At 39.4% G+C, this 27,714-nt stretch overlaps 1 protein-coding gene across 2 annotated transcripts in view; it reads left to right on the top strand.

Annotated features, from left to right (window-relative positions):
- olfm2a (olfactomedin 2a) overlaps positions 1-27,714 on the top strand; it is a 41,197-nt gene that overhangs the window by 10,941 nt on the left and 2,542 nt on the right. The window contains exons 1-5 of one of the 2 annotated variants that reach the window (XM_080906214.1): positions 8,016-8,458; positions 17,682-17,831; positions 24,151-24,306; positions 25,957-26,176; positions 27,378-27,484. In XM_080906214.1, coding sequence (XP_080762340.1) covers positions 8,315-8,458; positions 17,682-17,831; positions 24,151-24,306; positions 25,957-26,176; positions 27,378-27,484 — 777 coding nt within the window. In that variant the 5' untranslated portion in view covers positions 8,016-8,314. Of the gene's footprint in view, positions 1-8,015; positions 8,459-17,681; positions 17,832-24,150; positions 24,307-25,956; positions 26,177-27,377; positions 27,485-27,714 lie in introns of those variants that run through there. The other variant, XM_080906215.1, reaches the window with a different exon arrangement.

Here is a 27,714-nt window from a genome sequence, read left to right as displayed (position 1 = left end):
ATGGATCAGTGGCTCCTCATTTTGATGTGCAGCACAGACACTGCAGATTATAGTATATGGCTGAAATCGGCAGGGAGTTGGAGGAAGGCAAAGGAAGAACACAGGCTATTACAGGACTGTTTATTCTAATAAGCCTTTTTTTTTAGGCTTTTTCTTCCCAACTCAAAAAAGTATAAAGTGACAAGCTAATTTGTTTATCTACAAGTTTCTGCTAACCTTTACCCTCATAATTCCATGTGGCTGTAAATGTAATATTCAGTTAGGGGCTGTTTGGGGATTTCTCTCTGCTGCACACTGGGCCTGTGTTGTACTAATAATGTCTCCCTAATTAAATGTTACAGCTTCTGTGAGCATTAATGACCTGAAGACAGAGGATACAAATGGAGGCTTCAATGTGAGCTCTGACAAAGAGGTTGGACACAAGACTGCAGGCTGGTTCTGTCCCTTAATTACTAATATACGGTACATAGCTGTTAGGTTCTGGTCATTGTTTGCTCCTTGTCTATGTCAAGCATGTTTTTTTCTTTTTTTAGTATCTGACTGTTGCAATCTCTCAGCAAACCAAAGTACAATTGGCAAGACCTCACCACTCCTCTCTGGTCCTGTTAGTTTCACTGTTGCAGACATGGCAGAAAACCGACAAAGATGTAAATTCATTACCTCAGGGAGCTTCAAAATACATCTTACACCCTTCTCCTTGTCTTGCTGTCTTTCTCTCTGCCTCTTATTAGCATCACAGTTTCCTTTATAACCTTTTTGTCTGTTTCCAGATTTATCTTTGGCTTACTTTCCTTTTGTGTAACCGACCACTGTGCTTAGCTAATCACTGTGATACCTTCACTTTGTGACTTGGTGACATTTGTAAACAATGACTCAGACAAAGACCAAACACAGCCACTTTGTCCACTGGCTGTCTCTTTGGTCATCTAACAAGGTACTAGATACATGCTATCTAAGAATAGCTACCAGCTCTACTGCAAACACACATGAACAGAACATTAATGAAACAAAGCAGTTTGAAAGTAAAGTGATAAGATGGTGGAATAGCACTTATGCTGCATGCTAAAGCAGATTTGAAAATGCTCTTAAGACTAAACAGCAAAATTGTATATAGAGATTTGTAAATGTTATGTCAATTACATGTATTTTATCAACTGAAATGTCTTAAAGTGATTCAATATCTGAGGGTTTCTAACACTCGGAATAAGACAAGTTAAAATCTGGATGAAAAAAATCATTTTGTAAGTTCAGTAAAGGCTGTTTTGAAGAGGCAGGTAGCTATGGGGGGGCTGTCTCAATTAGGAGGATTTCTTTGAGCTTTTGTTACCTTTCTGTTGTGAAGAAGACTTCCAAATTGCTGTCAGTAATTACTCCATTTACAGTAATAGCTTTCGCTATGTTACAGAGAATCAATGATTAGCTGGGAGAAAAGGTCAATATGTGGCATGGGCTCTGCTGTTGGTCTGGTGTGTGGGACATTGGTAAACAGGTCACATATCCAGAAAATGACTACAGTATTACAGTATCTGTAAGTGTCAATGCATGTCTGCACGCATCTACATATGTGCAGTGGCTCTGTGTGTGTGTCTGGGTGGGGAGGGGGGCAATTTAACTGGGCGTATCAAGCCTCAGGAAGGGCTGCACTGAGTCACATTCAGCTGGTGATGAGGGCACGAGAAGGAGCAGAACATAGAGCCATGCTGGGCTGCAGAATGCATTGCTGCTGATTGCCACATGTAGTCCTTGTGTATTGGTTTGATCAAGGCTTTTCTTTTTCCAAGCCCAAAGCAAAATGTGGCACCCTGCTTGTGCCTGATTGAGCTATCTAAGATTCAACCAAACACATACAGCTTATCGTATCCTACAAATAATACTGTACAACCCCCCATAGACAGTTAGGATTGTAATCAAGGGAGCAATCAGGAGCAATCAGTTCTTCTGTGAATAAATTTGAATGCATGTTCCAGCAGTATATTCAGAAAGCTACCCGGTATATTATACAAGATTGTTTTTTTTTCATGTCATGTGTGCTGGGTAAAAGAGAAATACTGTCTGCGAGTTTGGCTTGGATTTAAATGCTTTACTCACTCTCTGCACAATAGTTCTTGAAATCTTACTGTAAGTTTGACCATTCTGTGAGCTCAGTCGAGAATATTAGAGGTTCAGGAGCCTGATATGTGTATTCAATCTTCAGTCTTGCTTTGTCTGTGGATGGATCTTCTTGCTTTCATTGTGATTTGATTAGATGGGATTTATGGGCTATATTGTAAAGACAGTAAATAAGCTCAGCAGTAAGGTATTGTGTTGGTGTCAATATAGCCATGCAGACACACTAACCAAATTAATTTCCTTTACTACATATTCCTACACCACAGGTGAGAAGAACAAATTCTCACCTGTTCATGACTTTTATTTTAGCTAAGCGCTTTTAGCCTGACGCTAATGCTGTCACGTTCCTTGTTTTATTTTACTTTAACCCGCATTGCACAGCTTAACCAGGACTGTCACGCAAGCACCATAAAAGGGTAATGCAGAAAAATTCACAGCTCAGTGGAGAAAAAGTGCTGTTGCTCATGGAAGTGGACACAAATGTGAAAAAGCCTTGACATACACAGGCAAAACTCGGCATGCATATGTGAACACACCCACACTTAAATCGAAACGTAGGAGGAACATAACAAATGGGCTGTACTGTAGCTCTCACGGGCAGTATGTACCTAAGGTTACCTAATTGTCATCAGATTAATTAAGCTTAAAAGTTACCCTGATGCAAGTTCAAGATTAACAGACTCCCATGCAAGGTCTGAATGCAAGCGTCATATATCCTGTCATTATTCATACTCATCATCGTCAGTCATCTCTGCGGTCAGATGATTGTTCACTACTTGAATTATTGACCATATTCTTCAGAAAAGGGCGTGTCCTCTGTACTTTATGCACGCAAGTCTTGAATTGTGTATACAGTCCTCACATGGTCTCTGTCACTACTGTAAAATGTAAAACGCCAGATGAATTTCCTTAATCAGAGGCCTGCAGGAGCAATTAATAGATTAATCATTCCATGTTGCAAATACCAGTGTGTCTGTTGGCCTGAACCTTGGGGTACAACCTATTTACGGGATTTAAATAGTTGCCATGGTAATGAGGTCACACTTTGTTTAAGCTGATTTTGATCTTGATACATTTAGAAGGAAGTGGGCCTCCGTGTCCATCAGCTAATTAATGAATTATGACTCAGAAAAATAGCCAGTATTCTTAGAGCCAGATGACTCCGCTATCGTTCAGCGCTCAGGCGGGGGCTTTATTTCTGCGAAGCCTTGCTACTTCAGTCATAACAGTTCTGCATCATGATGATAGAGGTCTGTGTAATTAGCTGAGGTGTAATTTGGTTCTGTGTTTTAGCTGTGAATCTGTAGCTGGCTGTGTATTTATGCTTGGTGACAATGTTGCTTGTGCTTGGTGCTTTCTGTTCCCTAGTATTGTAGTCTCACCCAAAGCTTGTCCCTATAGCCTCTGGACTTTGTAGCGCTCTACTGCCACCCATGGGTGTGCACAAGTGTTTCCATTTCTGTAGTTGGAGGGCAGCTTCACCATTTGAACTGATTAAAAATGCCCTTTATATCCACACCCACAGGCAAGAGCAGAATGGCCTTTTTTTAGATGTTTATAATAACAACACAAGGCCATGTTGGTGTGACTGTGCTGCAAAGCTTCGCAACATGCATCCCTCCACAGTAATGTATGTATTGCCAGAACAAGAGTTAAACATCATGTGCATCTTTTCTCATTGCCCAAAAAGCAAAGAGAAACAAAAGGGAGACAGTGAGGGTTCTTAGAGGCTATATAACATTTACAGTGAAGAAGTACAAAAGGGAGGGACAAAAAACTGCAGACAATGACACAGCAGAGTTATGCAGAAAATTATGCTGGCCAATTATTCGAGTCAAAATGATATGGAATGGAATGGCAGTGAAAATTAATCAAAAAGGATTAAATTAATACAGGTTAAATGGCTGACTTCCTCTCTGGCTAATATTTAATAAAAGCTTGTTCCGCCAACAGACTTTGTGATTAGACAGTTGATTGGCAGAGGCTGGAATTCTTTGAAGTATAACAGATTGTCCTCATCGCCCATTTTTGCCATCATTTATTTAGTCCATCTAGTCACAAAAGATGGCATATGACCCATAGTCTGTGAAAGGAATTTTAAAGAGCTCAGTGGAAACATGATCTATACAGCAACCGCTAAAGCACCACTTATCAGCAGCGGACTTTGATTGAGTGATGCTTCAAAAAGCAAGAGAAATGTGCAAAAGTCAAACGTCGGGGAAAAGATATGAGGCTGGATCTTACATGAGCCTCCTTCAATATTGTTAACCAGCACAATTAGCAGGCACGGAATCAATGTGGTTTTGTTACTGGCACTAAAAAAATCAGACTGAAGAATACATAATTGTGTACACTGCTAGTAGAAAATAGAGGGCTAAGAAAACTCCTCCCATGTGAAACTTGATGCATTTTTATTCAGCCATAATCTTTCATCTAAAAAAATATGCTCCTTAGAATGAATCATTTCTCTGTTTGAGGTTATGTATATCAAATCTACTTCAGTCGTACCGTTCTGCACACCAAAGCAGCCATCACAATAACCTTACAGGACTACACTATTTTTTGGCTAGTTTGACCTATTTGGACTATTACTTCTGAGAACATTATATGACAATGTCTGGGGCTCTGTTTAAATGCTGGAGCAGTACATAACTAGTACAGAATACTTCATGGCTGCTGACTGTAGATGGTTATATCAAAACTCTGGTCATTTTATTTAATTGAGCATAGCAATAGTTCAGGCAGGCCATTAAATCCAGCTCAGCCATAGACCTGTGTCAGCCTACACCAGCGGAAGGCTCAGTTGATACCCTTCTACTCATCTAATTGGCAAATCTCAGAAAGGACATGGTCTTTAGGTTGCTTTAGCCTTCTCACCATTACTGCATTTGCAGGCCACTCTGCAGCCCACCCACCACCACAGCTCCAACTTTTATGGCATATCTGACGTACCTAATGCCACATTTCTCATTCTGCTGGTTGCAGACGAGAGCCATGCTGCCAAATATAAATTACAGCTGATGGAAATAACAGTTTTCTTTGAACTGACCTAAATGATACCAATTTGGTTTATTTTGAGATCTGAAAATAGAAAGTTCAGAGCTTGAGCTTGATGCAAAGATGCGTCTGTGATTAAAAAAAAAGACAAATTATAACTACTTTTATCTGTGTATGTCCTTTTATGTTTTGTGAAATTTTGAGTATGACATAGTGGAAAAACGGAAGCTGTATTGCCTTATTTTCATTCACAGGAGGGGATAAGAGTTTGTTTTTACTTTAGATTGGCATGATGCCAGTCTTTCTGATGATGGAAATTGTTGAGTAGGGGCTAGGAACAGCAATCTGTCAAAACATCCTTGGAAGTGTAGAGTAATGTGTGTGTTTTTACTTTCTCAGCATTTTCTGTGCTATCTTGCTATTGCATAATGCATTATTGAACTCTTATTCAGCAGCCAAACTGCACAAATTGGAGCCACAAAAAAACAAAAAAACAAAAGGAAAAAAAAAAAAAAAAAACAAGCAAAAACAAAATAAGAACAAAACAAATAAATAGATTTTTTCTTCGAATCAAAGTGAAATATATTTTACTTCTTCTAGTTGCCACATCTGCACATTGAATGTTTGATCTCTATATCTATATCTATATTAAGCATCATCCTAAATTTCCTTTTCGCTCAGGCATCTTTCTTTGTTACCAGCTTTTCTTTGAGAAACCTGAGAAGATTGGCTCATTTGATTACGGAATAAAGACTCAGAGATGTCTGTATCTATACTTAAATCTTTGCTGCCACCCTGTGAATATGATCAATACTGCATGCTTTACAGATGATGTGTTCAAGGAAGCAAACAGTAAGGGAATTTGTAAAATATTGCTTCCCTCAACCTCCATATGTGAACAAAACCTTCTGAAATAAAATGAAACTAATCAAAAAGACTCAGCTCTAAAAAATATAATTACATTAGAGACCTGTATATGCACATTATAATCCAGAGATAAATATACAGATATAACTGGTTTGTTAGAAAACATAAAAGAAGCAAACTGTTATATTATTAATTTAATAATGAAAGATGAATACAAGAGTATATTTTTAAAATGCCCGTGGGCTCCATTAGAATAACCTTTTTAAGAAACAGGTGAAAGCATGTACGTGTATGTGCGCGCGGTCACGTGTGAATGCGTGCGTGTGCTATCATGCACATTACATTTTACCTTTCTCACTAAAACCTCTGTTAGACATGGAAAAGTGTGACTCTAAACTGTGCTGCCACATTCACCCTCATATCTCCTTGAAGAATTTTCATAAGGTGACAGCTACCTGCCAACAAATTCCGTGTTGCTCAATAACAACGACAGGCAGTGGCCATCACCTGCTGTATGTTGACGGCTCTTGTTTACAATTCCACTGGCTACCACAAGGGGTCAGTGTTGCCACATGTAGGGCACAAACAAGCACGACTTAGGCAATAGCAGGTGAGTTGAGGATGGCTGACGTGTTTTGGATGGGGCTCAGAAAGCTGTCTCTTCTGATTATCACTTCACTGTACACCCCACACAGAAGAGCCCATATCATTCATCCAATGTGACTGCTTGAGAAAGGGAGCCCAGCCATGGCAGACAAAATGAATAAGTCAGCAGACCAGGAAGAAGGCAAGAAAAGGGGATGACCTGGCCATTTTGCCTGAGCAAGCCATTCTGTCATCATTTAGGGCATAAAATGACACGGCCAGTCGTCAAATAACTTTCCAGTAATTGCTGTGAGCAGAGGCTTGAGACATGGTTCAATTTTCATACCGCTCCATCTGGTCCATTGTAGAGGTGAGCGGAAAATTCAAGCAGCTATGATCTCAAAGACAAAATGTTTCCACGAAATCGGTCTAGACTTCAGAACATGCTGGATGTCTGGCCTGACACAGGCTCAAACCAGACTTTCACCAAGGGAAATGACAGTAAAATGAGACAGAAACAGTTGGTAAGCTATCTGATACTGATTTACCTTCTGTTTGATCACAACAATAAAACTCTGCTACTTGAAAAGTAATCTAAGCATCATTTTTTCAGCAGGTCATCTCACAGCACCAGGATGAGTGAGAAAACGCAGGTTTATTATAACTTTAAGCCAAAATTCCAAGTTGGAAAAAAAAAGCAGTCCTCTTGCAGATGTTTGCAATTACACGACGTAACATCAGAGTAAATTAACACAGTGAGCATCAAGAAGTTAGTGTCATTAGATACTTTTCTTATCACTCCGACATTGATTCTTTAAAAGTACAAGCTACAGGCTAATTTAGGATATGTCATGAAGCAGAATGAAAGATGAGCTGTCAGAAGCAGCCGTGGGTTGGAGCACCTGCATCTCTCCCACATCATGTCTCCCACTTTGCCAAACCACCTGCCCATATTCACTGATGAGCCCTTAGCCAACCTTTTAATCTAAACACCCACCGGTCTACATTCTCAGTCCTGTCTTTAGTACAAACACGATGATGAAACTGCAGGATGGTCTCCTGTGCCTAACATTGCACTCAGTTGCCCTGGGCATTCACATGTCACTTAACATAGAGCACAGATCAGTCCTATGAAATCAGTCTCAGATCTCTCTGCTTAAGAAATAAGTGCACGCGCGCACACATCAAGATGTGAGTCATAAAAGAACAGGCAAATGTCAGCGAACGAGAGGGGAAGGAAAAAGAATGGATACATGCATGCAAAACAGGGCTGGAAAGAACAGAGGAAGGGCTGATTGGGAGGGGATGAGACGGAGAGGCAGCCAATGCGGAGCTCTGCATCTTGAGGAAGAGAGGAGGGGAGAGAGAGGGAGAGAGCTAAGAGGAGAGTAAGGAAGTGAGAGAGGTGGAAAGAGAGGGAGAGAGAGATGAGAGCGAGAATGTGGGGGAGGGAGGGAGAGGGTGAAGCTAAGGCAGTCACTCTGAGAGGGAAGGCTCCAGTGTGGTGCTTTTGGATGTGAGCTGCTCTCCTCTAACCAGCCTCTGCCCATCCCTTTGACTGAAACAGTGGTGTGTGGGTCTAGTAATTGTGCTGTACCAGCTGTGCTGCTGCTCAGGCTCAGGCACAAGCTGACTGGCTGGTTCCCTGGCTAGGTTGTCTGAGGCAGAGTGGGGTTGACTGGAGCTGAGGTCTAGGGAAGGGCAGGGCAGGGCTGGCTGTTGGGCCATTTGTGCCAGGGCCCCACAGGAAGCAAACATGAGCGTTCCTATGCTAAAGATCGGGGCAGTTCTCAGCACCATGGCCATGGTGACCAACTGGATGTCTCAGACTCTGCCCTCTCTGGTGGGACTCAACGGAACCACCATCTCCAGAGGGGGCACATCAGAAAGGATTGTCAGCGTGCGTATCAATTCTTTTTGCTTATTTGCAAGTGCGTGTGCAGTGTTTTTGTTTGAGCATGCTGTTGTGAATGTGAGAAAGAAAGCGAGAATGTGACAGATTAAAGAGAGTGACACAGCAGCAGACAGAGGGAGAAAGTGAAGAAGCAGAAGAGAGGTTTCAGAGAGACGTGTGAAGACGCGAGTAAGAATAAAAGAGCCCACGTTGTGTTAACAGAGAGACGATGGAGACAGATACGCATGTGAGAACAAGGTTTCAGTGAAGCATGAATGATGCATATGTTTGTGGGAGAGTCATAAGTATAAGGATGCAGAATTGTTGGCTTGTGATTGTGAGTGATGGTGAGTGGCGGACAGTCTAAGTGTGGATGTTTGCAGGAGACCATATGTTTTTGCCAGGGTGACAGGAGGTAGAGAGCTGTCCTGACTGATGCTCAGGCTGATCCTATCTGTCAGTCACCTCCAGGGTGGGAAGGAGGTGATGAGGAACACCGAGAGGTTAATACAGTTTTACAGCTTTGAGTATGTCTTATTCCTCCCTTGCTATGTCTATCTTTAAGCATTTTAGATTGTTATCGCCTCAAATTAAACACTGGCCTCATCCTGAAAGGTCATAAGGGCAATTAAGGTGTTTTATAAATAAAACAGCAGTTTATTTATTTATTTTGAATATTTTTTAGTGGTTAATGCTTGCATAATGTTGTACTCTCTTTCTCATGAGGTAACACAGACAATGAGACAGACAGGGAACAAACAAAAACAGAAAGAAAGAAATGAATGTAATATTTTCCGGATCATCTGCAGTAAGTGATCGCTTTTCCTCTATCCTGAGTGTCTTTCTATGGCAGCTTACCCATTAAGTAAATGTTCTGGTCTGTTCAAAAAGACAGAATGAAATTGAAAGTCCCAAGAGGTCTGTGACCATCTGGATGTGTGGTTTCGCATGCATATTGTGCATGACAGTGTTTGTGTGTTCAGACATGTACACACGGAATGTTTAGACATTCTTGTCTCAGGGGTGAAGGTCCATCTGTGGTAAGAAGAGTTTTAGGATGTAAAGTGGCTTGTTAAAACATAAATCTACCACTTTATGTCTTCCTAATGTAGCAGTGGTGTGCCAGTGGAAATGTTTCCCCTTTAAAGAACACTTTCAGACAGTAATATCTTTTTTTGAAAATGTCAAGCACCTGGAAAATTGCTTCAAACTGTTAATCTTTCAAACAACTTGCGCATATGTCGGGTAATTTAGAGCAGAACTCAAGGTAAGAAATGTTTGGATTATAAGTCTTTTATATTATTCTATTATTCCAGTTTTCCTTAGAGGTTATGGCTTAGTTAATCGCTGATTTCTTCTCTATACCAACTCATTCTGCTCAGGATCAGATGGGATAAAAATAAACATCGCCATGTTTATTTTCAATAAACTCTTTCCAAACAAGATTTGAGATCAGAAGCTTAATCATTTGCATTTCAAAAGACTGGATACAATAAAATACAATAAATAGTCATGAGTGGATATTTTCTTTGAGGCAGCCCTAATTCACTGCCAAAGGAAGAAAAATGTTGCTACTGAAGTTCATTTCATCAAAGTTTTAACAAAACTGATGAGCCCGTTTGATGGTGCCACAAATTATTACTGTGTAACAGTCTGTTGTGATGGGAAATGTCTTCTCTTTGAGACAGGGATAATCTCCGCTCATAAACAATGGCAGCAAATAAAACTTTAATGTAAAACCTTGCTTCAAAGTCCCGTCACTATTAATGAGACTTTTGCCTGTGATGATCTTAGAAGCAGTCATGACTCACAAATTGTTTAGAGTTTGAATCAAAGACAATCTAGCTGTGGTCTTGTGACACTCTGGTGCTAACATGCCAGTAGCTGTTGCCTGCCTGCTTTCCACCCTGGCACCCATGCATGCTGCATTGCATATTCTCTAAGCTCAGAGCTATTTTCCAAGTCTGCTTCACTTGCTTTCTGTGCCTGTCTTCTAACCAGCTGATCCAAGAACACAGCTGACTGAATTCATGTGGGCCTTTCTGTGATGGCACTGAGCACAACACTGCCTGGGTGCTTGTACACATCTGTGTAGTGCAGAACCATGTTCCTTAATGAGCAGACGAGACCCTGGAAACACTTACACAGAAGAAGCGTGGCTATAAAGAATTGCTAAGACAAGTTAAAGCTATAAACCTGCCAGACAGAGTGTACACACTAAATCATCTTTTTTATTATGATAGCAAAATGATTTATTCATCTATAAAGAGTGTTATACGTTTAAAAAGAAATGTTCTTAAAGTGCTGTGTGGACACACAGCAGATACCAGGGGTATATCTGATAAATTTCTGCACTTTTTTCCAATTATTTATCAAGTTCTGGTCAATGAGACATAAAGGCATGGATTAAAAATGAGTTTTAATTTCTTAGTATAGCATATATATCTTCTCTGTCTGACCGCAAGACAAACAAGTGACAAGTGCTACTCAAGTAAAAGAAGTAGCACGATGTTCAAAGCTGAAAACAGTGTCAAGGAGAGCACTTATTATCTCGGGCAGAGGTTTAGGAGAAATAATGAGACTTCCAAATTTGCCTTCCAAAAAGAGTAATTACCATAAACATCTACTGCAATTCAAACATTACCTGCTATAAATTGTGAGACACAAGATACACCAAGTCTCTAATGCAGTTTGGCGTTCTTCAGCTTAGTATGTTCAACCTACAAAAACTGTCGTTGAAAAAAAAAAAGAGCTGTCTGTCCTTAGTTATAGAAATAAAAGGACACATTCACAGTGCGAGACACATAATAAAAAAAGGCTTGTCCATGAATCGAACCCTGCTGTGCTCTAAGTTAAAGCTGAAAATCTGTTGAGATGAAAAATGCTTGCTTTTCTACATAATAATAATAATCACTGAATCTCTCAACACTTTCAGTGAACACAGCATAAGTCAAGGATAACTGTCTCATTATAGATAAAAATAAATAAATAAATACATGTATGTGTGCACAAGACTGGCATAGATAGGTTCCTCTCAATAAAACTGCAGCAGGGTGCCTGGATGTGTATGCATGTGGTGACGCTCCCTTTGATATCTAAATTAAGAAAGCTGTGAGGAAGAAGTCTGAATAAAATATTCTCACCATCAGAGGAGAGAATGGAACAACAAACGTCAGTGTACAAAGAGGCAGGACACAGAAACTGATTGGGGTCACGCAGCCTCTGTCAGGATGTGAGACCGTAAACTTTATCACTTCCACTGCGGAATCCAATAAAGTGTATTGTAAAAATTGATTCTCAGCTATGGATTAAAAATTAAATACGACTGCAGGCTTTTATTTGCACACTTTATTTTTTACATTCATTGTGCTGCTTTCGATTAAATTTATCTCAGTTGGGATTCTGACAAGTGTAATCTAACGTCAGGTTAATGGGATGCAGTGGGAACAGCGACAAGCTCAGCCAATCTATAAAAGATCATTTTCAATTGTTTTAAACTTTAATTAATTATGTGATCATCTAGCATAAAGCATTGATCCCAGAAAAGGGAATCAGGGTTTTGACATGGTTCATTTGTCATTATAAGAGTATAATTCCACCCTGCAGGACTCACGCCTGTTGCAATTCCTCCATTTTTCAAAAGCAATTCTGTAATCCATATTTCTACCAATGAAACACTAACTGTGTTATAACAGTTTACACAGTGTTTTCTCACATAAGCCACCCTGGCACTCTCTTGCCTGTGTTTAGCACCAGACATGATAGAGCTATCTTGCATCGCTGCAACAGAAGAGCAGAATCCAAATGCTTTTCACTACGGCACCTGGCACGGCGCTGGCTGGAAAAAGTGTAGAGTTGCAGTTGCGCACTCATGCCGAGTGCCAGCGAGTGTCATTTTCTTTAACCTCTCCAAGAACCCCCCCTCTTCAAAAAACACTTGATGCATATGCCCACCCCCACTGTCACTCAAGTGTGAGGTGGATTGGAACGGGTTGTGGGTGCAGATGGAAAGCGAGCAGGACGCCACTGAGAAAGGCGGCAGTCATGAGAGTGATGGAGAAAGACGGAGAGAAAGGCAGTAGGGAGCCAAAATGAGGCAGTAGGGACAGGGCCATGATGAGTTTATGACTCATATTATTGACTGGCAACCATGCTGAGCTGATTGTGTTAATCACTTTCCTTGGGAGCAGAGGAGACCTGGGACTTCACTTGGTGTCTTTATTATTTTAAAGCCCAGCAGCTGGCTTTGGCATTAGGGATTTACTGATTGTTCATTTGAAGAGTGAATGTGTGCATTGACATGTTTATCTATATACACTCAATTATAGCAATAACTGGCAAATCTGAAAATGAGAACCGATTGTTTGGGTATAATATAGATAAAATCGAACACTGTGCAACAGAGACAGATGTCTAGTTTTTTGGGGACAAGTACTGATGGATGTTAATGCCTGGCATAAAGCATCATTCTGCTGACAGAGAGGAAAGTAAAGTAAAGCATTTTTTATGAAAGCTGGCACTGCTGGATGACAATGAAGGAAAGAAAAAGATTATTTAGGTAGAACTTCATATTTTATTTCCTGAATAAGAATTCCCCTTCTCAATGACGTCTAGATTTCATCTTCTTCTATGTCTTCTGTCTTTCTCCGTGTACAGCTCGACCTCTCCTCCTCTTCTTAACCTGTCCATCCTCGGTAGTGTTGCAATTTCTCAGCCGTGTTGACAGTTCACAGTGTAGTGGTCAGCTCTCTTCCATATCTCACAACTTGTGCCTGCCTCTGCCTGTTTGCCCCTTCTGCTTATGAAAGTTATAATAGACTTCCCGTCATGCTCATAAAGTAGGGAGCTGTAGATTTATGATCTCATTTAACTCTGGCTTTACAGCAGCAAGCTCCAGGGTTGGTTTAATGAAACGCCAGAGGAAGTCCATCCTGCAAATCAGCAGTGATACCACCAGCTCAAATGTCTAATTGGATAATACCTCTAAACTTTGCTAATCATTAACAAAACCAAGCAGTCTTAGTTTCTTTGTGCTACAGAGAATCACTCAGATAATGGTTTAACTTAGTAAGTTTTTTTTGGTGGAATCAGCTCTGATTTCTCTGCAGCAGGAAACAGTGGAGAAGCATCTAATCTTCACTTATCTCAGCACAGATTCCCCTAAAGTTGTCAATCAGCATTGTAACTGAATACCGTTTAAACCAAGCTAGAGGAAATTAGAGCCACTTCTCTCTTCTCCGTCAGCCTTTCTGAAAGCACAACTTCTCCTTTTCTGCTTATGAAAGTAAGCAGTTCCTCCTTTAATCAGTTTTCCCTTGGGAGGATGGAAGTTTGTGGTTTGAAGATATGTTTGCAGCTGATGGTGATGGGACGTCATGCATCCAGGCTATCTGATATGAGGTCATGGAAATGGAGGAGACTCTGAGTTGGCACAAAGTGGGAAATCCAGAAATATTAACGAGTAATTTTCATTTTAGTGAGCAAACCCAATTGATTTTTAATTTCTCCAACCCTTTGTGGTTTCCTGTTGTTTTCATTGCTGCTGTCTTCGCCATTAATGGGCTTTTACATAGCAGCCATGTTACAGTTTCAAACCTGTCCATTACATATTTTATTTCATCCCATACATCTAATGGATAAATTTCTGGTATAGGGAGCTAAACGCCTTCCCTCTGCTGAAACCACCATCTGTGTCTGGGAGAAAAGGATCATCCTTTAAACCTTAGGTACTCCAGATAGCCGCACTGATAGCACGGCGACAGCTCAGGTTATGTTATCGTCACTACTCAAGTGTAGCAAACTAATACACGAGCTGCATACAGTATGCAAACATTACTCACACTCGTTTTCACTCTGCATATCTTGAACATAATTATGGATAAAGGAAGATATTGAGAAATTAGCCTTTTTCATTACTAATGAGATGTTTGCTAGACTACATAGTTTTGACTGTCTTAAATGAACCAATGTCAATGACCCATTCTGTAGAGATGCCTCATATTAATATCATATTAATACATTCCAAAACATATTTAAGTTTATGACGCTATGTTCAATGTGAGAGATCACTAGCTCTGATATAAAGATCCGTCTGGGCACAAAGCATATAAGGACAAGGCACATTTGCATTTAAGAATTACCTTTTCTCTCCTGCTCCCTAAACTGTCACTGTGATGAGAACGGTGAAGTTAGTGCTGAACGGATAGGTGGGTGGTAATGAAACTGGAAGTGATTCAAATAAGCTCTTCATTTCAGCTCAGCATTTATGAAACTTTAATGAACAGAAGAGAAGATTGGTTGCTGTGAAAGCTCTCTGGCTTGGAAAAGCACAGGAAGAGCACAGCGTGATATTAAACATGTTGGAAAATGAAGAAAGCATGATAATAGGCTGACATGGCTCTGATATTAAAAGAAGCTACTTTCAGCTGCTCCCTTACTCGCAAGGGGTCGCCACAGCAAGTAGCTCCACATGTTTTATTTGGCAAAGTTTTTACAGTAGATGCCTTTCTGACGAAACTCAACGTGCCTCTGATTTTATTTTGCTGAATTTCTACTGCCCGCTACGTAAGATTTCATTTGGGAAAGAAAAAAAAGTTGGTGCGACACCGACCGTGGCTCCCTTTGAAGCTGATAGCAATATGAAAAATTAATGCACACTTCTGCATCCACTGGCAAAAATCTAGCTAAGCCCAAAGTGAATATCTCGTGCATAAGCGGACAAGCCCTAGGTGTGTGGATATGCAGAATTATTTTACCGAAGACTGCAGACACCTTAAGAATTAGCAGCTTAAGTAGATTTTGCCGTTTGTATCTAGAAAACCTCCACCTGTTCACACTGCAGGGTACCAGTTTTAATGAAAGTGCTTGTAACCAGCTGTGACTTCACATTCTAGTATTTTACACACATTCACAGTATTATATCAGCCATTACATAGACTCTATAGTTGTGAAGTAAGCATGCATTACAGCTGCAGGAATTTCCAAACATAGCATCTTGAGGGTGTGGATCAGATGTGTAGTTGCATTTCAGTGTGATCCCACAATGTATGTATTATTCCACAAGAATGTATGTAAGTACTGTATGTTGAAGCATACTCATACTGATATACATAGACATTATGACAGAACAAGTTTTAGCACAGATGACCGCTCTCACACGCGAGAATAGCCACAGACTTCAGCACATACAGAAACCTGACAGTGAGTGAGACGTGAGCAGGGAAGTAGATGCTGAAAAAGATGCACCCCCCACCAAACACACCCACACCCACACACATACATACAAACTCCCTCATGCCAAGGCAATGGCAGAATGAAACAGACCATCAGACAAAGATGAAAGGTTCTGCTGTGGCGACTGGCTCTTTTGTCTTAACTCTGGCTTTGGCTATTGTGCCTCTGTATCACCATATTATAGACTTTTGATGGTCGATTGCCTCGGAGAAGGAAGACTAATGATAAGAAAGGCACTGAGTGACAGAAAAAAGTGCAAGTCACTGCAGGGACTGGAAAATATGCAGCAAAACTGATAATACTGTAAAGATATTTTAACCAGTGTGCCAATACGTTCCACGGTGAGTCTTTCACATGGAAAGTAGAAATTCAGTCATCCTGAAATATAGCTAATATATCTATTTAATACTATATGAATAGAATATTTCTCCTTACTTAGCTTAATTAAATTTAGATGCAGTCATATAAATAATTCATGAGTCTATTTAATATGCATTGAATATAATGAAAAAGAGAAAATGTGATAAGAATTACGCGTAGAACTTTATTGTTGCTATTGGCACAGGATATTTAAGTCGCTCACATAGCTATAGTCTGTTTGCCATCCCTCGATTTAAAGTAAGTCAGATTTAAGATACACTCTTTCTGCAACTGCAAGGGAAGAAGAAGGCAGTGAAAGAGGGAACAGAACGAGTGGAGAGGGGGTGGCGTGCCAAGGGATTGGCAGGAATGACAAGATGTGACAGTGAGCACATTGGCTCGCAGGGTGGTTGCTACTTTACACTCCAATCACACAGTCCCCCTGTCCCCCAAGACATTTTAATCTGATCCCCCGACCCAAGGAGACGAGATCACAGCATAACACTGCTCAGAGGAAAGCAGGAGACAGGCACAGAGCTGAGACATAACATTTTATTTCTAGACTTTTCCGACCTCTTATATGGATGGGTCTTAATTGCATCTCCAAAACGGCTCTTTCTTGTCTTATTACAGCTTGCGTCATATGCTGGCTATGCTAGATGCAATGTAAATGAGCAAATCAGAATAGAAAAACCTTTGCGTAAATTGTGTAATGCATACATGTGTGATTGCAAGCGCACAGCGCTGCTTTTGACTGGATTAGACAGAGAGAGAAACATCCATCCTTTTAGCCTCTCCCCTCCTTCACTGGTAAGGGGCTGCATTATCGATCGTGAACAGCTCCATTTCCTTTCTGTGTCCAAACTTATTAGATGCTGTGCTTTTGTACAGCCTGTTCTGATCCCTTTTCCTTCCTTTTTTCTTTGAAATCCCCATTTTCCACCAATTTATCTTTGTCTTTCTTCATCCTCCACAAAATTCTTGCTCTGTCTTTGTCACGTCAATGTGTTCTCCATCCATTTGTGTATTTTCCACCAGTCTGTCTTGTCTTATCTTAATCGACACCCATTTCAGCTTTCACCCTCTCCATTATCTTCTAGATGACTCTTCTATCCTCTATCTCTCCCTGCTGGTGTCTTTTACTACTGTGACTACCAGCTCTGTCAGTCTCTTCATCTCCAGTTAAAACTGAAATTAAACTGCAAATGGTTTTGAATAGTTGGGGTGAGCAATTGTCATTAATTTTCTTAGGAGAGGATTCATTTCTGAAAGAGTCACAAAGAAAAAAGTAATGTAATAGAGAAATTATGACTTTGCAGCTAATTTATGGTGACAGAATAGGCTCAACCAATCATGATATAGGATGTATAAAAGAGTCTTTTATTTTCTTCAAAAGGCTTTATGCAACACTTTTAAGTATTAGATAAATTTATTGTCTTAGACACGTTTTATAAGGGTGGAACACTTTTCAGATTACCGTTGATGCGTGCTGGCAGAATAAAATATCTTGTCTGCCCTCATGCATTTTGAAAATCCAATTTGGTAGTAGCACAGATAAACAACTGCAGACATAAACAACCATATTTTATTTTTTATTTTATGCCTGTAAGATATATGTGTCTCTGTATTTCTGCAGGCTCTATACCCAAGACCAGAGGAGGGCTGGGAGATCTACAGTTCAGCGCAGGACGCAGATGGGAAGTGTATCTGTACCGTCGTTGCACCAGCCCAGAACATGTGTAACCGCGACCCACGCAGCAGGCAGCTTCGCCAGCTCATGGAGAAGGTGACAGCTGTCAATAACACACCCACACTGGGACACGAGTATTACCCACACAGACATGCAAGCACAAACTGCCACACTGGGCTCGTGTCTGACGCCGTCTGTCACATAAAGGCTGCTGAAGTGAACGGTTTTCCTTTACGCCGCAGTTGATCAGTTGTGCATATGAACATGACACCAGTCAGAAGACTGTTGTTGAGCAGCTGAGTACCTGAAAATTAATGAATTATGAATTGCTAATGAAAAATATCCAAAAACCAACCCATGTAATTGAATTCACTGAACCTTAGCCTTACAATGTTTCTATTATAAATATAAATTTATGAGATAGAAATTAATAAAATTAACTTTTAACAAGTCAGTGAAGATTACAAGTACTTTAGGTGGAGACTTGTAAATTAAATACTGTGTCACCAAATCTGGGTTGATTAGGACATTTCATTAGAGCTTTTGTGCTTACTTGTGATATTGATAGCATTTAATGATGTAGTGTGTATTATGAATGCAGTTTTCAACAGGCAGAGAATAAATCTAGGCATTATTTAGATGCAGTAAAGCATTACTGACTGACACGTAGAGCATGCTAATACCTAGTGCACAAACACAAACACACAACTAAGGTCAGGCAACAGGTAGGTTCATAAAAGACCCGCAGAGGCTTGTTAAATATCCAGATCTACAGGCAGCACACCTGTCTCTTTTTATTTATTTAATTCATTTAATTTGTATTCATGTCTGTTTAAACAGTAGAAACCAGAGAAATGATGTTAAACACCTTTCAAGTACTTGATGGGCTATGGCAGAGTATCTTCGGTCTGCTCTCCAGTTCATTCATAGTACAGTTGATTTTTTTTCTTGGACAATCAAAACCAGTGAGTAGGTGAAAGAGAGGCTGGCTTCACCGAGTAACTGAAAGCCTAGGAGCAAAGAAGCAGAATGGAGGAGAGGAAAGACAGGAGGGGTTGACATTGATGTGGTCTTGTGAGGAGAGGTGGTGGTAAATTGAGATGCTGAATAAGCTCCGAGGTCCTGATGGATCAATGAGACACCTGAATTCACATATTGCATTCATTCTCATTGAAGTTTCCCTTTTCCCCTGACAGTCTCTGTCTGCTCCTGTTTAAAGCACATGTTCACACTAACAAAATCCACACTCATCCACACTTGAAACGAAGCATATTCCGACAGAAAAGGAAGAGCCTTGAACATAAAGAGACAAACTCAGTAAAACTGGTGAGAGAAGTTCACCTACACATTTGTGCGATGCAAAGTATATATTCCTTTATAGTCTCCATATTTGCTCTTACAGTGTGTGTGTGTGTGTGTAAAGAATAGATTTTTATATATATTAAAAGACTGCAAGTTCAGTTTTATAATAATGCACTATAAAAATGCACTAGTCTGTTTGCATGTTGATGTTTTTTCCCCCTCATTTTTGGTAAATATAATTCTTTGGGAACTGACAGGATTCAGTTCATTTTCATTCTGAACCTTTGGGAAAAAAATAACCTGGTAAAATGTATATGAAAAGTGCATATTATAAAATACTGTTTATATTTGGAAAACTTTAGATTAATTCTGAATGCAAAGCAAGTGCACATTAATACTATTTCCTCATCCCCCTCTTTTGTCTGAGTTTTTTCCTTTAATTCCTTTAATTCCATGTTCCGGCATGTAGAGGGCTGCTCGATTTTGGTGCCACCCATTTAACGAAAGTGAAGTCATTTTCGACATATAATTTTTGGTGTTGTACTTTGCATACAGTTCTTGAGCACTTATCTCACAGCCAGTTGCACCGGTGTTGTTAATCCAGGTTGGAGGATGACACATTTTATTAAAATAAGCTTGTAGTTTCTTATAGATTTTTTTTCTTCAGTAGCATGCCATTGTAAAATTATAATTAGCATTTCCGACATAGATCCCAGTGTGGTTTCTTTCAGTGGTTTCCCTTTTGACCTTTTATTTTTTGATTGTTTCCAAATATGTCCTGGAGTTCAGTATAAGCAAGGTGTCAGCTTTTTTCCCCGCTGGCCTCCTGCCCTGCATACAAGTACAAACACCCCTTTGTTGCTGACTGGCTGGAGTAGTGTTGCATGGATTGATCAAGTCAGTTTGTTTATTGCCCGTCTCCAGATTTTTATTTTTCACTGTTGTAACAAAGCAGCCTGCATTGATTAACAGTAAGCGATTGATTAAATTAAAATAAATAAATGGCTTACAGTACTTTGCCATTTTTTTCCCCTTAGTGATTCAAATGAGTCATACAATCATATATAAATGCAGTCTTCTGAAAAACTAAGTACATTGCTTCTTTAGAAATGAAGAGGGTAAGTAGCAGACAAGTCCTTCTAATCAAATGCACTTGATTAATTGACCATCTAATGTGGACACCTCTATAACGGCAGAGGTAGTTTCCTGGCCAGGTGTGTGTTAACACAATGCCATGGAGAAAAGACAAAGGAATGATCTCAAAGAAGCAAATATTGGTGAGAATGGCTCTAAGGCTCTTTCTAAACTATTTAAAGTCCATTATTCTACAATGAGAAAGATTATGCATGAGTGGAAAAGATAGTTGCCAATCTTCCCTCGAGTGGATATCACAACAAATTCACCCAATGTGATGTTCAGTGAAATGGCAAAAAAACCCGAGAGCTACATTTCAGACTCTACAGGCATCAGTTAGCATGTTAAATATTAACGCTCATGTAAGGCCACCTGTCTGAAAGCTAAACCTTGTCCAAAATGTGTCCATGCAACAAGACACCCAGCAGCAAATCTACAGCAGAACAACTAAAAACTGAAAGAATCAGTGTTTTGCAGTGGTCAAGCCAAAGTCCAGACATCGACCTGATTGAATTGCTGTGGTGGGTGAAATGCTCAAATGGAATTATGCAACATTGTAAAAAGAAAAAAAAGAAAAAACTAAATTTCTTGCATGCACACTACTTGTAAGACACTAGTTATTAGAACCAAACACTCCCATCTACTACTGTCCACAGCCCAGCTTGAGGACACCTGGGGTCAATGCTGTTTCAGCTGCACACAAGACGTTAGTTTAAAGACTACGTGTTATTCTCTGTGTATAAGCACATTATAGTTCCATGCCCACCAAGCATCCTCATTTGAACTCAGAGCATGCGGGTGAAATGTTTGATTGGACCAGATCCACAAAATCTCTCTCTGACAAAGAAAGCCAAGGATACAATAACAATGTCAAAACAGCCCCTCTGTTCAAAGAATTTAAAGTAGCCTTGTGCAAAATCTCTATTCAGCTTTCTGTAAAGCCAGACAAAATGCCATTTAATGCAGAGCTGACCTGAAGAATACTGTGCAAGAGTGCTCGCAACATACTTTTAAACACCTTATGGACTCTTTTAACCTCTCTATGTAACTGTGTTGAGGTAAAAAAAAAAAAAAAAAAAGTGATATGAGGCCAAAGTCAGCCATACACATAAAGACAGTTTTTAGGATTTGTTACAAAGTGAGTCATCGCGCTGGACAAGAAGCAGATACACCTGTGACTGATTCATCTGAGCTGGTGAGTGTAGAGAGAATCTTATGTGACCAAAGGTAAGCATGAAATGCCACAACTCAGAGGACTGAGTGGTCCCAGCTGTCAACTGCCCTGGAGGGTGGTGACACTGCATTTGTTTAGAGTCCATCCTGCTGGAACATTTTACCCTTCCACATTCTTCCATCTAATGCACATGTAGTGCTGTAAAGCAACTTTTAATTAGTGAAGGGATATATTTTCTGACCAAATATAACCAGAACGGTTCATGAAGCACATGAGGAATGAACTGGTTGTAGAAAACAAGGGACACAAAGTAATTGAGTGGGTTGTCAGAGAGTAGGCAAGCAAAGCATTTGGTACAAAGTAGAATTTGTTCCAAACGCTGACCTTTGAGAGCTTGGCCTGTTTTTTGTTTATGTTAGGAGTGATATGAATAAGTATATTTTGCTTGCTTGGAGTTTTGATTGCGCATGTCATTGTGGGTGGGCGTCTGTTGCTGTGGGGAGTTGTACATATGTACCCATACGCCTCCAGTATACACGACAGCCCAGTAATATTTATCAATGTTCAACTGATTTCTGGCCAGTTCAGTGCATCGTGCAGGAGATGAGGGGGTGCATGAATCAGTAGGTTGGTTATGCAGAAACAGAGTGGGCTGTCAAAAGTGAATAAGCTGAGTACTTAGTAAAAATTAAACATAGTGCAAAACTGAGTGTTCAATAAACGCCTACTTAACAGCATGTTTGCTCCTCCACGAGGTTCGTTTAGTAACATTTCATAGGCATCCATTACCTTTTGCACGCTGTCATGATCATGAGCTTACTATCCTTATTTTCATAGCTGTAGCATTTTTATATGAGTGAAACTTGTTGACTTTCATTGCATGTTGAAAGTCATGTATAGCTGCGTTGTTTGTTTATTATCTCGACAGATTTGATAGGACTGTGCTGCTTTTTAACCTCCCCATGCTGCCAACTTTCTTTTTCATTACTTATTTTTATTAATATGTATATATATATATATATATATATATATATATATATATATATATATATATATATATATATATATATATATATATATATATATATATATAAAAAATTGACAGTAAATAAAAGCATATATAACTTTCTTCTGACCTGTAGTGTTTTTTATGTGCGATTTGCACACCTTCAGCTGTAGAAATGCCTGCCTTCCCTTGAAAATAAATAAAAGAAATGGAAAAGACCTTGTGGTGCTCAAATTGCCAAAACGCACATTTAAAAATGTTTAGCAGCACATTAAATGTATTAAAGTCCACAAATCACACAGTTAGCAGTTATAGACTAAATCCTACCCCTATATCACTTCTTTTGAAAAATGACACATTTTAATGTAATTTTGCCTCTGCACACCATTGCCATGGATTATAGACCAGATAGTGAAAATGTGATTAAAGTAGAGACATTCAGCTTTAATTTTGATTAGTTTTATTAGATTAGCTGCACATAGTCCCCCACTTTCAGAGACTCAGCTGAAAAGCTACATTCCCTCCCTTGAGATGCCCCACTAGGCATTTACTGCAGCCACCTTCATTAGCCATTTCTTTATGTGCCTTTCTGCAATCAGGCTTGTCTTGAGTAACTGAAAAGCAAGCTCTGTTGGATTGATTTCAGGTTAATAATTTGGCCAGTAAAGAATATCCTATTTCTTAACCTGGAGAAACTCCTGGGTTTCTTTTCCAATATGTTTTGGGTCTTGCATTAGGAAGTGCTATCTGACAATTTTGCACCATTTGGTTGAATCTGAGCTGAGCATATAGCCCTTTAAATTTTGCAATACATCCTACTACTTTTATCAGCAGTCACATCATCAATAAACACTAGTTGCCTTGTTCCACTGGTCAGCACGCATACCCATGTCACAACATTGCCTCCACCATGTTTGACAGACGGTAGGTAGATTTCTTTTTCTTTGCAGACCTTTGTAGGCTCTTTGAAATGTTTTCTGATAAAGCCAAGTCGAGCCTTCCTGTGTTTGATTGTACCAATTTTGTAACATTTTGTAAACCCTCTGTATTTCCTATCGTGAAGGCATTTCTTGATTGTAGAATGTGACAATGATGCAGCTACCTCTTCAAGAATGTTCTTAAATTTCATAGATTGTGAAGTTGTATTTCTTAACCATAGAAATAATATTGTCATCACTGTTGAATATTCCTGTCATCATAATTATTTAAACTGAGAGTTGTATGCCTAATTCTATATTCAGTGTGATTAGTGTACATTTTAAAGCCCATTCTTTATTTCAGTAATTTTTACAGCTTATGAATGAAACAGTACAGATTATGTAGTTTCAACCAACTTCTTTAACTTAACATATTTAAATTCAAAAACAGAGCCACCTCCACATTCTTCTTTGGCTGTAATATTTAACTTGGAATATGAACGAAATGGGAGCAGAAGTTTTTTTTTAGTTTTTTTTTTTAGTATCTGCACACGAGTACTACAAAAAAGATGCCTACAGACAAGTAAAGGACAAGTTTATAGACATTTCACATTCACAGCTGAGGCCACAAAGTTTTCAGTTCACCCCACCTGTGTATCTGGAAAACCCATGCCAACCCCAAACTACGAAGGCAGGATTACAGCAGGACTTTTTTTCTTGCCTGACTCATTTACTGCAATTTAAACTAAATAATGAACAACTGCAAAAATGAAACTTACAATAAATGATCTGTGATTGAGGTGTAAAATGAGAAAAAAAAACTCCTCCTCTAAGATAACCCACGATCATTAGTGTCATTGTGGGTTTGTTTTTGTGACGCAGGTTCAGAACATCAGCCAGTCAATGGAGGTGCTGGACCTAAGGACGTACAGGGATCTACAGTATGTCAGAAACACAGAGAGTCTAATGAAAGTGGTAGATGGAAAGCTGAAGGTGGCCTCTGAAAATCCCCGCAGCCTCAATCCAAGGGGCTTTCAGGTAATTGGCTCTGTGTCTCCTCATGTACAGTGTGTGTGTTGGTGTTTATATGTGTGTATATTATTGTCAAGTGAATGCAGACACTGTTGATTTGGCACTGCTCGCCAAACTTATGCATTGCAATCTCTTTTGCTCTTCACAGACAATAAAATTTTGTATGACTCGCGATGCACTGCAGCATAAACATAGGTACACAAATTCATTTCCAGTCTTATATGAGTTCTTTTGTCATGCACAGAGAAATCCAAGTAAATCGCACACTCATGAGTGATTAAATTCTTGGACCTAGAAAAAGTATGGGGTTTTTTTATGGGGGGGAGGGGGGTTGCATTTGTCTCTTTGTATCCATTTGTTCTCTATCTTCAGTGAGCTTACTACTTGATATACTTAACATTCTGCTGTCTGCCTTTAGATAACAGGCACATACATTCACATTTATCTCTACCTTATCTGTCTACAAGCTAGGGCTTAGCTGCCATTATTAGTAAGCCTTTTTGTCTTCCTGTCAGCAGGCTGTCCTACTGGGGTTTTTTAACATTTCTCACACTCTTACAGATATTAGATGGACCATAAAATAGTTTGATTAAAAGATGGCTTGATAAATGATAAGTGTGCTTTACTGCTGGGTCCATACTGCAGCACAAGGACAAGCACGAATGCCTGTGTTTTGCTTTCAGTGTGTTTTATGAAAGCCATTCCAAAGAAGGTAATGAAGATGTTTATAAAATTAACCAATTCATCAGCACTGCCTGAGATGACTAAAATATGCAGAACGAAATGAGTTATATCTTCTGATCTATCTTAATTCAACAAAGAGGGGAAAAAGCTGGATTTGTCCAGACCAGGTTGGCTGATGAATGCGTGCAGCTTAAAGTTGCCGATGGCAGAGTGCGGGAGATTAACGAGAGTGAATTTTCTCTTCTTGAAAAAGTGAAAATGAGATTTATGATGTGGCGCCACAGGGCTGAGAGCTGCTCCATCACCAGATTTACGATAAACCTTAACAAGGAGGAAACAGTCCCTCCTGTGGCGGCCACACTTTATTGATACGCCCAATTCTCTCTTGAACCCACTTCTCTCCACGTAGGCAGCCAGGTTCTCCTGCAGCTTCCTGTACTCCTACGGACATGTTGTTCTTTTAACTTCTAAACACACGATGAGTCACAGTCCAAGTTTATTTACAACTAGCTCTGCAACTGCAGCAAGTAGGTGAAGTTTCATCACCCAAAACAGATCACAGGCGTTTGGCCAATTTGAATAGTGTTTCTCATATAGGTGGCTTTCCAATCCAAAATATTTTCAAAGGAAGTAAAACTGTATTTACAGACATGGAAAAACAAAATATTTGCTTTTTAAATAGATAAAATATTCCTTTTGTCCTTGAAAGAAGATAAAAGGACATCTAATTTCAGGGTATTGACATAAAATATTAAGAATAGACGTTGTACATCTCATTAAAAATCAAAGGTCTATAGTTTTGAACAGATAAACCAGAACCTAATGGAGACATAAGCTTTATGAACCACAAACACCAAGGGAAGATTGCACTCACTCCCATGTACTGACTATCACAGGGCAGTTGTGTCCCCTATCTTGACTATTCTCTAAGGGTGTAATCCTCTTCCCCCTTTTCTGTGATAACTATCACAGGAGTTAAAAGACAAGGTGACCCAGCTGCTCCCCCTGTTGCCAGTGCTGGAACAGTACAAGACTGATGCCAAGATGATCCTGCGTCTTCGGGAGGAAGTAAGGAATCTGTCCTTGGTGCTTATGGCTATCCAAGAGGAGATGGGGGCCTACGATTATGAGGAGCTGCGACAGAGAGTCCTGCTACTTGAAACCAGACTCCACTCCTGCATGCAGAAACTTGGTATATATGGAAACGATTGTGGGTGTTTGTATGTGGTCATTGTTACCCAATTAAAAATGTATTACCATATATCATTGCAGCATTTAATCAATTTGACAACAGTTGCACAGAACAGAATTAATGATTACACTAGGATCATCGCTGGTCAAAACTCTGTAGCATGTAGTTAACATTTCCACGTTGCTCTGATCTCAAATGATCTGCATAAATTGAGAAAAACTGGCCTAGAAAAATGGAATGAATAATAGATTGCATTTGTGTGTAATATGTTAGCTTAAACTGATGATTTTACAAAAACCCCACACATATAAACTGATGAGTTAACAAAAAAGACTGCAGTTACAGTTTAGCCCTTAGCTAATTTGCGTTTTATTATAGTTTTACATTTGAAAATGAACCAGAATCAGAATCAGAATACTTTATTGATCCCTGGGGGAAATTATTTTTTGTTACAGTGCTCCATTTTAAACCAACATTAAGACAAGACAGACAATACGCTAACTAAGAATAGTACAATATATACATATATATACATACATACATACATAAGTCACTTATAAATAAATATTTGGAAAAGAAACATGTGTAGTTGTAGCAGCAAACAGTGTGTTAAGTGGATGCGTTGTACAGGGAGATGGCCACAGGCAGGAATGATTTCCTGTGTCGTTCAGTGGTGCTTTTCGGTAATCTCAGTCTCTCACTGAACGAGCTCCTGTGACTGACCAACATGTCAAGAGAATTTAAAAAAAAAAATAATGCTCACTTTTTGAGTACTGGGTAAAAACCAGGACAGTAAAACAACAATGGAAATATAAAAATGATGCCGCAAAGTCAGTCGGTGAACCAGTTTTTGTGTATTACAGATTTCAAAAAGCAAACACAAGATCTCATTGTGGAGAATCACAAATGAAAACAAGACAACAGAAGATGACTGCACAAAATATTTATCTACGCATTTATCTGAGATAATGATACAAATAGTACATTTTCTTAGTGTACAAAAATTTAAACTTCTACAGTGAAAACAATTGAACTGAACAATCTGAACCAAAACAAATGAAATGCCATATTTCAGATGAATTATAAAAGAAAACTAGTGTGATCTGATAGAGAAATCACCTGAGTGCATGTGCGTCTGTGTGGCCTCTTAGGTATGTAGGCATACATGCTTTCTTAATTCTTCTGCCTCTTTGACCTCCAGGCTGTGGGAAGCTCACTGGCGTCAGTAATCCCATCACAGTACGTGCATCAGGGTCAAGGTTTGGCTCCTGGATGACAGATACTATGATACCCAGTTCCGACAACAGAGTGAGTTTCTCAACTGCTGCATTTCACAAATACAGGAACACAGGATTATTATTATTATTATTATTATTATTATTATTATTATTATTATTATTATTATTATTATTATTATTATTGTTGTTGTTGTTGTTATTATTAGGATAACCAAGCAAAGAGGATAACCACAGTCAACCTTCTCAGTGAGGAAAAAAAAGAAGAAAATATGTGTCAGGGCAGTGCCACTATACGGCACT

Source organism: Rhamphochromis sp. 'chilingali', assembly GCF_963969265.1.
Source record: "Rhamphochromis sp. 'chilingali' genome assembly, chromosome: 15".
In the NCBI taxonomy this organism is placed as follows: Eukaryota; Metazoa; Chordata; class Actinopteri; order Cichliformes; family Cichlidae; genus Rhamphochromis; species Rhamphochromis sp. 'chilingali'.
The sequence above is the reverse complement of the archived record's forward strand: the minus strand, read 5'-3'. Positions and strand labels throughout refer to the sequence as shown.